Raw genomic sequence first — 17,443 nt, forward strand, 5'->3', positions numbered from 1 at the left:
TCGTCCATGTGGGTTGTTGACGTCTGGCGGTCAATCGAAAACTATCCTGTTTGTCACATGACTACTGTCAACTCATCAAAACGACCATGGTCGGCCATTGTTTTTAGTTTGATAGTCGAAAATCTTGTTATTTATGTGTTTTGTATTGCCAACATTGTACTGGCGAAAAACGGGTTTTTATATGTTAGCGACAATCGGGACTATTTTTTTGGGTGAAATTACGTTAACCTGTGTTAGTATGCAAAAAAATTACGCGATCGGAGTGGTAATCGCTGATCTTAATATTTACCTATTTTAGAAAACTACAAGACATTGCTTTGAAGGATGATACTTGAGACATGTTTTTCGTGACTTCAACATGTTGGACTCAACGAAAAACCCATTATGTAAAATTTGTGAGAAAGAAACAAATGTAACTGTGAGAGGAGCAAATATGGTCGTCTTCAGTTTTCCTAATTTTGGTTATAATTTGTTTGATCGCTGTAAATATTAAATTCATATTTTAATTTAAAACATATGATTGTTATTGAAGACTAATAGACACTTAATATCGATTGATAGTCTAAGATTTGAAATGCGAATATTAGGTATCGATGATTACATTCTTCGATATAAAAAACTGGGTCCGCTTATCATACACTACCCATTTAACATGTTGACTGTGGCAGACGCACTAGTGCGAATTAGCCTCCAGACACAAGTACACTCTGTACATATCAGCAGTGAAGGTGTTAATAGTCAGTTACTAATATGTCTTATCTAAGTTTACAATACTGGTAAGTTTTGGCCTATTGATATTGAATAGAATTATTAGAATAGAATTTATACCTGTAGGCTTGTTCACAGTAAGCACGAAGAACTACTACTTCAAATGCCTTGTCATTTGAAGTTGGCCCATAAAAAACAATGCTATCTTCTCTGCAAATAATATCTCGATGGCTGTACTTATCAGTCTTCACCTCTAAAACTTTATTCGGGGGATTGATACCAGCAAATATATTTCTAAAAATGGCATTTCCTGTAGCAAGATTTCCAAGCCAAGACATAATTAATTTTCAGAAATATCAACAAAATGGCAAAGATCAAAGGGCTAACTAGTAATGTCAATAAGGCCAATTTCAAGATCATACACCAAAATTATGCTGCTATGATTTATTAACGAGCTTCACTCGTGAAATGCTCCAAAACTGCTGAAATAGACATTCTACACTCTATAATTTATTGTCTGAACAAAAATAATATCAATTTTTTAAATCAACACCACACGTCACTTTCACACATCGAGCAAATGAACAAAATAATCACTAATTTTATGACCAAATCAACATCAACCACAATAAAAATAAAAACCATATGATTCAGTCCAAGCTAGCCAACTATCAATTTTCTCGCCAAAAAGTTGAAACTTCTATTCAGAAGGCATGTATAACCAATATCCTACAATGAGGATGTATAAGGAAACGAATGACGCTGATACTAATACTTATAAGACAAGCTTTGATGTGATCGTATGCTGATTATGGAACCTTCATAGTCCTATTTAGTGATGTAACCGAAGGAATTATCATTGCAATCTAGTGATTATTACATAAGTGGATCACTATCCTTTAATAAATATTATTTATTTATTCCAGCGGGAAACACCATGGTACTTTGGTATTGTCTGGAGGTCACTGTGTTTGGAGGAGTTTTTCTTTCTGGGGTATATTATGAGTGAGAGTCCTACTCGTCAGCACTCTACTGTGAACATTATCAGTGCAGTATTTAAAAGTTTAACAATCGATAAAAGCGATTAATTTCATCGTATAAGCACTTGAATTTGCCATTTTGGATTGCCGGCCGCTTACTCTAACGATCACATTGAGGCTGTACATTGAATCTCCTCCAATTCTAGAACATCAGATGCCGATATGGAGCAGAATACCCTTGTCTTTTTAAACTTTTAATTGCCATCACAGATGATCAAAGCTGCTGGCTAGTCGTATTAGGTATGGACAGTCAAAGACGTTAGTCAATTTTGTAATAACAATAACAACATTTATTTTTAGCTAGCGTCCGTCCTGTACCTCCAGACTAGCATTTATATAACTTCCTGTTAAGACTTAATTATCCGGCTTGGCAATATCGTGAACAGAGAGACTAAAATGTTAGATAACAGTATATTTTTATTTATTTATTTATTATTATCAACGGTAATGTATTAATTCACAACTAGCGCTACCATTATGTTATAGACATTTCTGAAGAACGAGAAAACAAAAACTGAGAGTAGTTTAAGCATAAGAAACATACAAGAAAATTATACGAAATAGCGAGTAAACAAAGACAATAATAAATATGACATCTGCAACAATAGAATACAAATTTTATTCTTACAATAATAAGAAAGAAGAATATATAATAACAACAATAACAACACACACACAGACACACACTATTATTATATTGTTATCTGCGCATTGATATATATATACATACATATGCGCAGATAACAATAATTCTACTTTCTATTTATTCTAATTTTGAGTACTTTTTATTAAATTGTAATAATTACCTGCATGTTTAAACCAGCTCTTTTTAATTCTTTGTGTGATTTTATTACTGTTTATTTATTAGTACTTATGGCTTCAATTACCCGTCCTGTGACCTACTATTTATTTGCTTTACTTATTTATTCTATGTAATGTTTTAACAATACTTATTGTTTAATACTTTTAATGGAATTGATTTTATCCAGTCTAATTATCATATTGCACCTTTAAATGACAATTAATAGTTTTTATTACAGTATACTCCATTTGATGAGACTTATTGCGTGCATTGTGTATGGTCAATAAATATCTTGAATACAAAAATATTTTCAATTGAATATATCTAGGCTTTGACGAGTTGGTGTTAAATTTTATTTTGAATGAAACTTTATGTTGTGTTGATACTAAAGCAAAAATATATGTATAAAACTTCATTTTGCTTTGTAGAAGAAGTCGTTTTACAGTTTTATATATATTGATAATGATGTATGTTGATGTTGCACATTTTGAAAGCTCGCTCTGCGTCACAATTACTGAATAACTTCATATAAAGGTAATTTTAGTTGTCCCGCCTTAGGGAATTTTCGATAGTAACAATCACATCACTGATAAACTTTCATCTCTTTGAAGTGATGTTTCTAAAGTAGCGTTGAAATAGTAAATATCTTGCCTAAAAATGTAACTCTAAGATAATTGTAAATTTTAGAATAGGCTCTGAAAATTCGAAACACACTAGTGATTAGTTTCATAGTATGGAATTGGCCAACCTGAGTTCAAACCCTAAAAGAAAAACAAAGATGTCGCTCGAACAAACAGCATGTGAAGGTTAGTAGATAATAGTAATTAAAAATGTTAATATGATATTCGAAGTTAAATCTCATTTGCATTTGTGTGATTTTCAGCATTATTAGTTTTATATAACTTTCAGCTAGTTCTAATTTAATCATAAAGATCTAATATTAATCCTAAAATTATAGCTAGGCCTATATCATTGGTCCAACTGTTCTGATTTAATGTTAAATCTTCATAGATTCTATATATAACTATAATATACATTATAATAGAGGTAGGATGTTTATAACTTTTGTGTTTGGAAAGTAATATGCATAGGTACTGGCCTATAGCCTATTTAACCCTTTCACTGCCAACGTCCTGTTTTAAGGATGTTGTAAAACTATACCTAAACTGCCAACGACCTTAAAACCGGATGTCGGTAATCTACGCCTAAACTGCCAGCGTCCTTTTTTCCGGACGTTCGTAAAATAATTAATTAATAATATAGAAGTTCACATAATTGTCTTTTATTTGTGTTTACTGTGTTCAGAATGAAGCACAGAATACGTAACACATGTTGTAAAGTAATATTCTATTAACAGATGATTTACATCAGCTGGTATAGTTGGCATTTGTGCCGCTAGTAGCGCTGAGTGCAAACACCAGCATGGTCACCGAGTGAGCTTTGGTTATCGTGTTTGTATACATTTGAATCAGAGTAATTAATGTGGTTTATTTGTTGTTTACGAGTGTAATGTGATAATATATTGAATATGAAGAGGTCTCGATCTCCCGTAAGTGAGGGAACTATCAGAAATATTATTGAAGAAGACTATTTGAGTGACAGTTTTGTCAGTGACATTTCCAACCTCGGCCATTCTTCAGACAGCAGTTCTGATGTTGATGATACGGATGTAGACCCCGATTTCGATCCCAATGAAGCTGGAACATCATCAGATAATCGTGGACTAGGGCTAACCCATAATTTCAGTCGGTATATTTCTGATTCCGATTCTGATGGCAGTTACAATGACGTCCCAATTAGAAATAGGCAACATATGCAATCTAGGCCTAGGCTACCCGCTCATCCTATTGGCCTAAATGAGTCAGAAATGCCCCCTAATGAAGAAATAAACACTTCTAGTGAATCAGAGGATGAAATGGGATGGATTGAGGTTACGGAAGCTAATGATCATTTGCATAGACCAGACCAAATTTTTAGTTTTCATGAACTTCCAGGCCCAAAACATTGCCCTGAAAAAGACTCACCCCCATGCTCTTATTTCAAACTGTTTTTCACGGCTTCTCTAATTGACATAATAGTTCAGTACACTAATAAGTATGCCAGAGAATTTATTGAAGCTAACCGTGACAAGCTAAAAAGGCACAGCCGAGCACAAGTCTGGAGATCAGTCACTCCGTCAGAAATATATGCCTTTATTATCGTTTTGATAAATATAGGAATTAAAAACATGCCTAGTATTGAGTCCTATTGGTGGACCTCTCAAAGTCAAATCATTCCCTGGTTCTCCCGTATGTTCACCAGAAACCACTTTCAGGCAATTTTGCAATTTTTCCACCTTGTTGACACAAGAAACCTGCCAAAACCAAATGAAAATGGATATGATCCCTGTACTAGGTTCAAACCTTTAGTCAATCACATGAATCGTGTTTCAAAACTTCACTTCACACCTGGTCAAAATATATCAGTGGATGAGAGTATGATTGCCACAAAATCCCATTCACAACTTTTACAATACATGCCCAAGAAACACCATCGCTGGGGTGTGAAGTTGTGGATGCTGTGCGAAGCAGCATCACACTACTGTGTTAGTTTATTTGTTTACCAGAGAGCTGAAGGTGAATACAAGAGTTTGATAACCAGGAGAGGTTTGGGGTTTTCAGTTGTAGACACTCTCATGAAAAAAGCTAATCTTTATGAAAAAGGTTACCACATTTATATAGATAACTTTTTTTCGTCTACTAAACTGGCAAAATATTTATACAAGAAAGGTACATATGTAACAGGTACACTACGTCACAACCGAAAAGGCATTCCTGAACAAATGAAGACAAAATTTTCAGTTGGTGAAACTAAGTACATAAGGAGAAATCCTCTGATTCTACTGGGTTACCGTGAAAAAAAGAGCCAAAAAAAGCAGGTATTACTACTATCAACCAGTGGCAAAGCTGAGTCCGTAACAAAATCCAAGAGAAGAGGTAACAAAGTACATATTTCTACAAAGCCTTCCATTATAAGAGCATATAACTCATTTATGGGAGGAGTTGATGGTGCAGACCAGATGCTGTACCAGTACCAGGATGACCGAAAAAATATGAAGTTCTGGAAGAAAGTAGCCCTCAACTTGTTTGGTAGAATGATGCTCAATGCATACTTACTGTATAAAGTAAACACGACAAAGCCTTTAAGCCATTTAGATTTTATAGCATCAGTTGTAGAGGAAATGGGCAGGGAGTGGATACAAGATCAGGAAAGCAGACATGGACCCAGACTCGGCCCTAATCCGAGAGGTACTCCAACCAACCGAGGTGGTGGTGATGCAGATTCAAGCAAGTTTTTTGAAAAAATTGAAGACAATAAAGAAAAAAACTGCTGTGTGTGTAGTGCTGCCAGTACAAAGGCGGGTGGTAAGAGGAAAAAGTCTACGTACCAGTGTACAAAGTGCAAGAAGGGATTGCACACAAAGTGCTTCCCATTTCACTCGTGCTAAATTTGCTAACATGGATTCTTTTGTAAATATGACAAGAATGATTGTAAATAGCCTAAGAAAATATTCTAAGAACTATTTTTAAGTTGAAAAGAATAATAAAACAGTTTAGAATAGTTGAATAAGACAATAACTTGGTGAAGCAGTTGTTACAGTGTGGTTTTTCAGATTGCCTTTAAATTTTGTGAGTTTGTAATAAGTCATAAAAACACTCATAAAAACTATAATTTTAAAGATATTTACATAATTTCTTTTTTAATTTGCTTAAAATAGTATTGAGCTTCAAAATAAAACACTTTAATTTATATTGAATGAAGTTTACAAAATATAATCTCAAGTCAAACTAAAAAAAAAAATTTTTATATAAAAGGTAAGTACATATTGTGTTTCAAAAATATTATAAGTTCCTGAATTGTACATTTAGATATTGTATTAAATACTACATTTCTTGAGGAAAAAAACAAAGCATTATTTAGCTTTCAATGACTATAAATAGCAAAGCTATGAATTTTTATGTGAAACATTGCAAAATGTCCAAAATTGGCCTGGCAGTTTGGGTACATGCCCATGATGAACAGCCTGGCAGGTTGGGCACATGTAGTAACAAAATTGTCTGGCAGTAAAAGGGTTAAAATTTATAAGAGCTCCAACTATAAGTTTTAAGTGGCTACCACAACAATCGAGGGTAGGGTAAGATTAGCGGACCTGGTTTTTGTATCGAAATTGGCAAACGATATTACTTAATCATAACCATCGATATAAGCAATCGATACTGATTAATTATTTAGAATTATTAACTTAAATAGTCTATATCAACAGCTGTAAACACTTTAAAATAATACACGTAGGGTAATATTTCAATTGGTAATTAGCATATAAACGGCCGGAGCGGCAATATAAGAGTTTTGCGTTATTAACTTATTGGAATCGTCCTATAGAACAAAAAAAATTAAGGTTTGATGGGGTGGAAATGAGAAATAACGAAGTTCTAAAACATAAAAAATGGAACAACTGTTCACGCGCGCTGAGTAATATTTCCATGTTGTACATTGACGTCGAGCGTCACGTGACCTTTTGTGACCATGATGACGTCATCGGATGTTGCCATCTTTGTAAACGTAAATGAAAAATAATACTGAAATGAGCAGAATTTTGATCAAAATGAACATTTTTTTTTTAATTTCGAGCAACAAATTAATTACTTGTTCTCGAAATGAGACGAGTGCCTTCACTGGCCATCCGCGCTGATGTCAATTAAAGAAAAACATCCCTCGAGATAGTACCTATCAGTAAAATATAAAATTCTAGAGAGGCTGATCAGAAATATAAATTGAAATGTAATGCAAAGGCAATTATGTAAAGTTAAAAAACTTAATAAATCATGAAAAACTCAAATACAAATATATAGATGGATATTAACAGAGAACACTTACCATTAGTGTGAAAGTTGGCGGATATAACTGAGCAGCAGCAACAAAAAAGTGGATTTAAAAAAATTGCAACATTTAAAACTTCTTTTCTTACTAATTTTTCTAATTTTCCTATCGCAACGAAATAACAAAGTCTCCCGGTTTAAAAACAACACGCGACCGCACGACGAACAAATACACTCATTATTAAAAATTCCATGTTCAATTAAAAAGGAAATAATTTCGTTTCGGTTAAAACGTAAACTCTTTACGTGCCCTACTAAACACTCTGACACATACAATTCACTAGGGTTGGTCGAACTAGTGGATGGTTGATTCTTGATTGTAACACACTCACTCAATCCAATCTACTGAACACGATATCTTGTGAAGCACTGACTCTGCCCCGATATCTTGTGAAGCACTGACTCTGCTCCGGAGAACTCAGATAACAGATACGTTATCAGGCTGATATCAGTCCCGGCCGCAGATAATATTCAAGTAAACAGATTATCCAGACACAGCACACAAACTGAACATTAAAACATTAGAAACTTAACCACTTATAAATATCCCCCCTAAAATCATGTTATTTGTCATTTGCACCCCCTAGTACTATATATATTTTTTGTTCAGGAGGGTGAGCAGAATACGTTGATAACGTCAAATTTGTGATTTTCCGCTCCGGCCTTTTATCTTATAGCTACCTTTCAATTTTACATAAGTAATTTTAATTGCATAAAATGGCAGTCAATTTTAGAAAACTAAAAGATATTGATTTGAAAGATTATAAGACACAAATAAAATATTGTTTTTGTGGCTTCAACATGTTGGACTCGTACCGAAAACCCCATTATATGAAATTTGTATGAAAGAAACAACTGTTTTTGTTAGAGGAGCAAATATTGACGTCTTCAGTTTTGCTAATTTTTGTTATAATAATTTGTTTGATCACTATACATATTAAATTCATATTTAAATTTAAAGCATATGATTGTTATTGAGGACTATAGATACATTTATATCGATTGATAGTCTAGGATTTGAGATGCGAATATTAGGTATCGAAGACTACATTCTTCGATATAAGAAACCGGATCCGCTTATCGTACCCTACCCACAATCGATATTGATGATTATCTAAACTACCGATACCAACATTGTGAACCGAATTACATTATATGTATTACATAGACAGGTAGATTGTAATAAACAGCCTACACTTGGGGTAGACTTTAATAAGCGGCCTACACTCGTTACTCGATTGTTATCGAATTGTTCGATTGTTTTTATCTGAAGAAATAATTTGATATTACAATTTATTTAACTTAGCATATAATTTCAAGTTATTAGTCATAGTAATTTTTATGTAAACAATGAACAGCAAGAAGTAATAAAATATTTCAAAACTTTGAAAATAGCGATGAATAACCCACGGGGAGAATTCTTTCCTCCATTTCACAAAAGCAGTTACTCGTTGATATCAAGCTGGGCAAGTTGTAATATTGTAAAGTTTCTTTGATATCTAAGTCTAGGCCATAGTGGGTTTTGTAATGTTATTGTTAAATTTATGTTTTTAAATTGTAATGTACGACATTTTTCTAGTTATGGTTATTTATAACTCTTATTGTTTATGATTTTTACATATCGAATTGTTTGATAATAGCAATCGAATAACGAGTTTAGGCTGCTTATTAAAGTCTCCCCAAAAGGAATAATTTAATGATGAATAAAAATCTATCTAGGCTAAGTTATGTGTATTTATTAAGTGTAACAGACAAAAAAGTATAATATTTCATTGTTTTAGGATAAACCGACTGCTTGTAACACATGTACATTGCCATTATACTTGTGGCCATTACTCAAATACCACACAAATGATTTTACTTTGTTTAAGAATGAATTAATGATTTTACTTTGATGAATGAATTTTGAACAACAATATTAAAACAATAATACTAAAAAGAGCAATAAATAACTATAATGGCTGCAATAAGCAGCCATTAACACAATCGAATCATGATTGTCGATTAGAAATATAGATACTATCAAAAACAACATTTGACCTATAGGTATTAATAATGAATCATTGTCAGTTGTTTTTATTTAGTTTAAGAACTGATTAGGCTAGTGACATCAGTAAGAACAATAGCAATGAACATGCAATTATTGTCGAAAATGTATTTTTAAATATTGAACAGTGTTGTTTTAAATGGTTACAAGATAATGAATGATCTTGCTCCTTTAAATCCAAAGTATCCTATTTGTAGTGTGGAAGATGAAAACTGGAATTAAAGTTGGAAATCAAATAACTTAGTGTTTAGTTGCAAGAAAAATCAGAACAAACACAACGTTGTAAAAAACACACTTGAGAAGACTTTTTGAACATTATAAATATATTGAAAATCATGAACTATTTTAGTTAGAATCAAATAAACTATGGCTTTTTAATTCATGAATGTAGTTTTGACGGCATCAGTATCTGCAGAATTACCATTTCAGAATGTTAGTCATTAATCAAAAGTACTATGGTGCTCAAACAGAGTTTAAATAAAGTTAAGTTATTTTATGTAATCTGAAACAAATACTTTTCTTTTACACATAAAAGTATAGCTTCACTGTAATATGATTTTAAAAGCCTAAAACATGTTTGGAAATTAATTCAAAGAGAAATTGTGTTTTGTTATTGACTAATGGCAGTAAGAACAATGATGTATGTGTCTTGTTTCACAAGAAGTCAGACACATTTATTCTTGAAAATAGTAAAAGGTAAGTAAATGATATTGATATATTTTTAAGATTTAATACCAGCAGAACTACATTGTTATTTGAAATATCTATTACATAATTTAGCCTGACATTTTGATTTCAGTAATTTTAGATGGTTATGAATATCGATGATATCAATGATTCGAATCATGATTCAATTGTGTCGGTGGCCATATGTCATACTACAGCCAATATAATTCAAATATTATTGTGTTCGATAGTTTAGGTTTTTTTTATTATTTAAATTGTTGTGGTGGCAGTTTACTATGTTGCAGCCTCAAACTTTTAAGGAAGTTTTTAGGCAATTAATCAACAAATTTAGGATCAGGATCAGAACATAGTTTGTTGGTGGCACTTTCAATACATCCTATAAATTTATCAGTATCTTATTTATGGTAAATTAATTAGTCCTACTATTTATATGGTTGATTTAATGAAGTAATGAAGAGGATATCAGTATTAGTTAACCCTAATACTGGCAAACATAGATTTTAAAGAGTTTATGATGTTGCTGTAATAGCAAACGTTGACATTTATGCATTTTGCTGTCTTTTATATGCTACTAGTAGTTTACCTGCAGCTTCACACAAAATTTCTTAGGCTTTGCACATGTATGAGCACTTCTGATTCGAGTAATTCTGGTTTCAGTAAAATATATTTCTGAAGTGTTTATTTGTATATGGCCATTGTAATTTACTTATATCGCTCTTAGCATTTTTGCGCTATAGTTGATTTTGCCTTGTTTTCCCAATGAAGGATATATACCGGGTGAGTTTTTTAAAGTGATCCAATAGCTAACTTTTTAATTACACGACTTAGCACCACACTTTAAATTTGTAATAATGGTTCAGGAGGTACGTGGACTGGAAGCTTTCATCATCAGTGGCATGAACTCTTAAAGCATGTTTAATCAATGTTAGTTTTATGTGTTGTGGATTTTTTCTGTAGGGAGCCATAAAGGATAAGGTGTACCGCACTTCCCCTACAACTCCCGAAGACATGCGTGAAAGGATACGCAACGAGTGCAGCTCAATTGGCGAAGCTTAATCAGTTTTACGTTTTAATCAGGGTACAAAGAGTGCATGTGCAACGACTCAGAAAGTGAATTGAGACAGAAGGGCGGCACTTCGAACAATTGATTTGAACTTGTAAAGTTACTAAGCTATTAGAACTGGTCCTTTGTTTTGGTATTGCTATTACAATAATCACTTTTATATAATTTTTAAATGTGTTCAATCAAATAAGTATTCTTTAAATGTGTTTGTTTAACTGTGATCTCTCTAAGTCGCTGCTTCTGAAATCTTTTTTTATCTCAAATCTTTTTTTACTAAACATTTAGTCGAAAAGTTAAAGGAATATCAAAGCAAAATGATAAATGCTCAGCGTAAAATATGTCTAATATCAAAACACATACAAACTACACACATAACAACACATAAAACTATCATTGATTAAACGTGCTTTTTAGAGTTCATGCCACTGATGATGAAAACTTCCAGTCCACGTAGCTCCTGAACTATTAGAGATATTGAAAACACTCATAGCAAAAATGTCTTATTTTTTTAGAGTAGAATCTAAAAACAACATAAAATACAGGGTGTTCCATAAAAGATTTTTAAATTGGCCACCATATTGGAAAATCTTCAAAAAATTTGAAAGTGAAACTATTCCTGAGTGAAACTTAAAATTGTACAAGTTCCAAATTTAAAGTGTGGTGCTAAGTTGTGTAATTAAAAAGTTAGCTATTGGATCACTTTAAAAAACTCACCCGGTATACATACACAGGTCTGAGAATCCTACCTCTATCAAAAGACAACTAAGGTACATTATTGACCAAGCACTGCATACCTTATTAGGAAGAACAGTACAGTTTAAAAGTATAGTTTTAACCAAATTTAATTTTTTCACTGGATAAATTTTTACTCTGTGCTCACAGTGGTTGTAGAAAAGGTTGAAATAAGAAGTGTTGTGTTACTATAAAGTTTACTATATGTTTTTAAGACTAAAAGTGAAATACATTTAAAATGGTGGTTAAGGTAATGAAACATATGGTTATGCTGTCATAAAACAACGATTTATGTAATAGACTATTAAGTAAAAGTGCAGGATGAATGAATAACCTTTTTATTGTTGTGAACAGATTTGAAGGCTTTTGAGCGCAGACTAACTGAAGTAATTGCTTGTCTCCAGCCTACAACATCTCGTTGGAGAGGTAAATTTTCCTTGAAATCTAATTTTTTTTGTTACAGGAACTTTTTATAAGTAAAGGCTTGTTTAACCATAAAAAATAAAATGTTTATTTTTAGACTACCTACATGGTTTTCTTTTATTCTATATAGTTGCCTCATTTATTCACGCATATTTAGTACCTTAAAACTAAGTTTTTGAAATCCTTTGTCTAAAGAATTTACCACCTCCTTTCACAGCCAGTTTTATATGTTTTCAATGCTGATTGCTTGAAGCAAGGTCGGGACTATAGTGAGCGATTGAAAACTTCCCAACTGAGACGCAATTATTTCCTAAAACTGGATATCAGTGTGAGACTTTGTCATGGTAGAGCAAGGTGCTCTTTTGTCTGAACCACCCTACAGAGTTCTGTCAATGTTGCACTGTACTGTATGTGTCTCCTACAGTGGTGTTTCTTTGTGCGTAAGTCCACTAGCAAAACACCATATCTATTTCAAAACGTAATTGCTATGAAATTGCGTGAAGAAAAGGAGTAGTGACGTTTCAGAACGTAATTTATTGTTTGTTACGAAATTGATTTTTTTCTTTTGTTTTTGTTTTATTTGCATCCATTTAGAACCATATAGTTATTTAAAACTAATTTTAAACCAAAACATAGTTGGTAGTGTAATTTTTGAGGCAGAATAATCGGCAAATAAGACATTATTATCAACCATCTTAATTCTCGAGCGGACAGGCCGCACACGCCATCTATTAGAAACAAAAACTACTCCTGAAGGTTAAGCAAGGAAAGCTCAAAAGCGGTGTTATGTATGCTACAACACAACCACCTGTGAAAAGAAGAGGAAGGATACCACATTTCACTGCCCAGACTGTAATGTAGCATTGTGTATTTACCCTTGTTTTGAGGAATTTCACACAAACAAAATTTGTAAATCAAAAAACAATGTAAACATTCCAACTTTTGTATATTTTAAATTGTAATCAATTAAAAAAATACGTTTAATGTGTTTATTTTTTTACTCCTGGGTTGTATTTTGATGTTTCAGCTGTTACTCCTGTGGAACAGAACCTAGTGACGTTCCAAGCCGTCATTACTCCTCAAAGAGTTAAAGAGAGTAATTATGAATCTTCTATCCTCAACAAATTTTCATTCAAATTGGATTCTTAAATCTTCATCACACGGATATACTCGACGTGAACAACATTCTTTGTCATTAACGTATCTATGACCACTTGTGAACTATCTGATCCATTTTCAATAGTGTTTTATTAGTGTTTATTGAAAGAGTTTTTTGTTATTATACAGGGTATATATATATATATATATATATATATATATATATATATATATATATATATATTCTTGGTTATACATTGTATTGTAATTAACATCTATCTTATTTTGCTAAGTTATTTTTTTATTCTAATTGTTAATAATAACTTCTAAGTATTCTGTCCCCAATTTTGATGTCATAGTTATCAAGTCTTATTTTGTTTTCATGCAGAGGCTGAGGTAGTATAATTTCTTTTTTTAAATGGTATTTTCAAGTGAATATATATAAAAATATATATACATTAAATTTGTATAAATGGCAATAGCCTTATTTAATTTCAATAAACATTGAATCGCAAAAAGTACTTGCTCCGCCGGGACTCGGATCCGGATCTCTCACTTATATTTACAAAATTAAATAATTAAACTAAGTAAATATAAACAAGAAAAAGAACTGAAATAGAATATATATATATCTTGTAAAAATTTGAGTTGTTGTTTTGTTTTTTCAATGTTGTTGGCCAGACGGGCTATATCATCAGTCCTTCCAAATTATTTCCATCTAATAATAATATCTTAGAAGTATGACAGGAACCTCATAACTATGTAGAAAACAACTTTCAGCTGGCGACACTGGCAATTAAGTGGTAGAGAAGCAAATAAAGAAACAAATGAACAATAGTAGTTTGTATGTGTTTTTGATTGGTGCATGGGGCTTGTAAGAGTGTAGGGTTCATTTATTTTCTTTATACATATTTGGTTTGCACTGAACACTAAAACTCAAGTATTGGTTTATTCTTTCAGTGATTCTAGTGCTGGTGTCTGTCTGTACAAGTATGGGAGCCTACAATTGGCTCTCTGACCCAGAGACATCAGTAGTGTCCTTCTCCCAAAGTCTCTGGAACCATCCATTCTTTACCATCTCAGCCATCATTTTAGGTGAGGTCTGCATCCATGTTACCAAATCGCCTGATAAAATAAGTCTTAAAATTTTGTGATAGCAGACAAACCCTACCTCTGATTGTCATATTTAACAAATCAAAGAGAAACTGTTTCCTCTAAATTAAACATTCTTATGTGCTTCCAAAATATGTGGGTACATAATATGTGTAATGCCAACAGTTGTAGACCGATTTGGTTGACTCGGACGTTTCCAAAACTGTGTGAGAATTGTTTTCCATAGAATCTATGAAGCATGAAACGACCCATATAGCAGTGATCAAATTAATTGAATCAGTAAAAGTCAGAATTGAAGTGGAAACATTTACTAACACCTTGCTTCTCGACTTATGCAAAGTATTTGACTACCTCAGTCACTGAAAGAATCCAAATCACCAGGTACAGTAAATGAATGAAAGGATAGCTGGGTCATGAATACATGACATTATTATGTGTTGCAACAGAAACACTATGTTTTTAGAACTGGTACCTGCTCAGTTTCAGATTCTAAAGTGTTAAGTTAAGCACAGAAAAAATGTTTAACACCATTCACTGACCTTTTGAAATATTCTTTCATCCTTACATTTTGACTATTAAACCACTAATATTTAATGTGTTTGAATTCTTGGGCTTTTTGTGCATTTCCGTTATTTGAGGAAAAATAATGTGCACAACTATCATATACACCCAGGTTGATTTTTTCAGACAATATGCTGGGGCCCAGGCTCTCAGAGGGCCCTGCCACATGTCAATATGACCATGTCGATGTACGAGGTAGCTCAATCTAAAAATGTAACTTACTATTGAAGCTACTATTTTTAAAAAAATAATAAGATGTTGTCAATGTGGATTATCATGGGTGGGAGAGGTGAAACTGTGCGTCGAGGGCACGGTGGCGGGACATGAAGAGGCCTGGTCAAATATCTTTTCCGGTGCTCGCCAAAGCTAAGTACGGCCCTGCATACACCATAACTCATCTACAGAAGTTACAGCACTTGCCAAGACTTTTCTGTATTCAATTAAACAGTGTGCACTGTAACTCACATGTAACATGCCAGTTGTGTAAACCACTGTTAACGATTCACATCAAAATTGATGTTGCAATGGTACAAGTCTATCATTGAGATTCTGGGTACTTATAGTGTTGTATTATAGAGTAGTTTAGTAATAGCGTGTAGGGACTCATGGCGGTTGTGTTGCAGTACTGCTATGCTTCATGGGAGTGCACAAACGAGTGATGGCTCCCTCAATAATCACCAGTAGGACACGATCCGTGCTGAGTGACTTCAACATGTCCTGTGATGACACGGGGAAACTAATCCTACGGCCCCGACCCACAATGACCTGACTAGTATTATATACTTAATTGTACATTTTGTATCTACTGTTAAATAATATTTTAGGAATAAATTAATTTTGTACATAGTTGTGCTAGTGATTAGTCTTTTGCCACATTTATTTTCTTTCCCAGTCAGAATAATGAGCGATTATTCTAATGATATTTCTCGAAAAGAATAATTTGACAAGAAATTTGAATTGTTGCGATTAATTTATGAGCCTACTGTTGAAACTAGGATGAAGTACGAATTTAATGCTAAAGTTATTTGATTTCCAAAACAAAAATTACCAAAATTAATTTTGATTTTGTACAAAACATGTTGGTTATCAAAATAACTGCACATTTGTTTTGAGAATAAACATGAAAAGAAACATTTTATTTATACTGCAGTTTTAAAAAAATGATATAAAATGATAATTAAATTTGGTTTACTTCAAAGGGTTTGGTTTACAAAGACCCTTAAAATATTGTGTAGCATTCCATAATATATTCACATGTGAAAACTTATAAAATTGAACGAGTTTTGGCATAATCTGTACTAAAGTTTCATGAAAATATTTGAAAACTAATCTCAAATGGTAATTTTTCAGTTTGAGATAGCTTATACGGATCATTGTGTATAACAAAGGTGGCCAGACATCCGCATTAGGTGGGACCCCACTGCCTCAAAATTCTGTGGGGAACACTTGATTGTGCCGCTTTAAGGAATACATAATTTTAATCAAGAAGCAATTTTATACCAAAAGATAATTAAATTAATGCATTATACTATTAAGCTAATTCTACTATGAAATATAGTCTATATATATATATATATATATATATAAATGCGAATGTTTGTTTGTATGTTCCTTTATAACTCTGGAACCAATGCACGAAAAATCGTGAAATTTTGTACAGTGATTCTACACGTTCCTGGAAGTAACATAGGCATACTTTTAGAGAGGTGGCTGGTTTGTTGTTGTTATTGAAGTGTTTTATATTGCATCCGACAGACTGCGCTACGACACGTAATACAAAGCAAACTGATACTTAACAGCTGTTAATACTTTCAGCTGAAGTTCATCAAAGAGGCAGAAACATTTGTTTACATTTAAAATGTAGAAAATTTTTATTATAAAGTGCTTGATCAGTAGTGTAATGCAGGTTGCATAGAAGACGTCATTGCCTAATTTTAAATTCAGATTGCACCAATGATCAATAAACTGTCTAATGCAATGAAAATATTATTAAACGCTATGTGAAAACAACCTCATTGTACAAATCCGTGAATGTTTGCACATAAGGTAATAGAATTTGGTTACATTGAAGGTAAATGAAAAGAGCCGAAAGAAGAGACTTTATGATCGAAATTGGGTTTCTTTGATACATTTTCTTGAAGGCACACTCCTAAATAATACTGGAAATATCTTAGACAGAAAATTAATTTTAACAACTACTACGAACGACTATCAATTATCTCAGCAATGTTTAGAATGTGATAGAAAAAG

At 32.6% G+C, this 17,443-nt stretch overlaps 2 protein-coding genes across 6 annotated transcripts in view; one reads left to right on the forward strand and one right to left on the reverse strand.

Annotated features, from left to right (window-relative positions):
- LOC124353870 (85/88 kDa calcium-independent phospholipase A2) overlaps positions 1-1,327 on the reverse strand; it is a 99,222-nt gene extending 97,895 nt beyond the window's left edge. For 3 of the 5 annotated variants that reach the window (XM_046803907.1, XM_046803905.1, XM_046803906.1), the window contains exon 1: positions 829-1,327. In XM_046803907.1, coding sequence (XP_046659863.1) covers positions 829-1,046 — 218 coding nt within the window. In that variant the 5' untranslated portion in view covers positions 1,047-1,327. The remainder of the gene's footprint in view (positions 1-828) is intronic. The other 2 variants (XM_046803909.1, XM_046803908.1) reach the window with 1 other exon arrangement.
- A 1,693-nt stretch (positions 1,328-3,020) lies between these two features.
- LOC124353872 (nuclear envelope phosphatase-regulatory subunit 1) lies at positions 3,021-16,039 on the forward strand. The gene is made up of 4 exons (XM_046803910.1): positions 3,021-3,356; positions 12,353-12,424; positions 14,480-14,614; positions 15,817-16,039. The coding sequence occupies exons 1-4, from the start codon at positions 3,284-3,286 to the stop codon at positions 15,960-15,962; spliced, it is 426 nt and encodes a 141-aa protein (XP_046659866.1). The 5' UTR covers positions 3,021-3,283; the 3' UTR covers positions 15,963-16,039.
- Positions 16,040-17,443: the final 1,404 nt, after the last annotated feature.

Source organism: Homalodisca vitripennis, chromosome 2 (assembly GCF_021130785.1).
Source record: "Homalodisca vitripennis isolate AUS2020 chromosome 2, UT_GWSS_2.1, whole genome shotgun sequence".
Classification (NCBI taxonomy): domain Eukaryota; kingdom Metazoa; phylum Arthropoda; class Insecta; order Hemiptera; family Cicadellidae; genus Homalodisca; species Homalodisca vitripennis.

Coding starts and splice junctions, on each gene's coding strand:
- LOC124353872 (XM_046803910.1), top strand. CDS start 3,284: ATGGAATTGGCCAACCTGAGTTCAAACCCTAAAAGAAAAACAAAGATG. Junction 3,357..12,352: donor CGAACAAACAGCATGTGAAG/GTTAGTAGATAA, acceptor TGTTGTGAACAG/ATTTGAAGGCTTTTGAGCGC. Junction 12,425..14,479: donor TACAACATCTCGTTGGAGAG/GTAAATTTTCCT, acceptor TTATTCTTTCAG/TGATTCTAGTGCTGGTGTCT.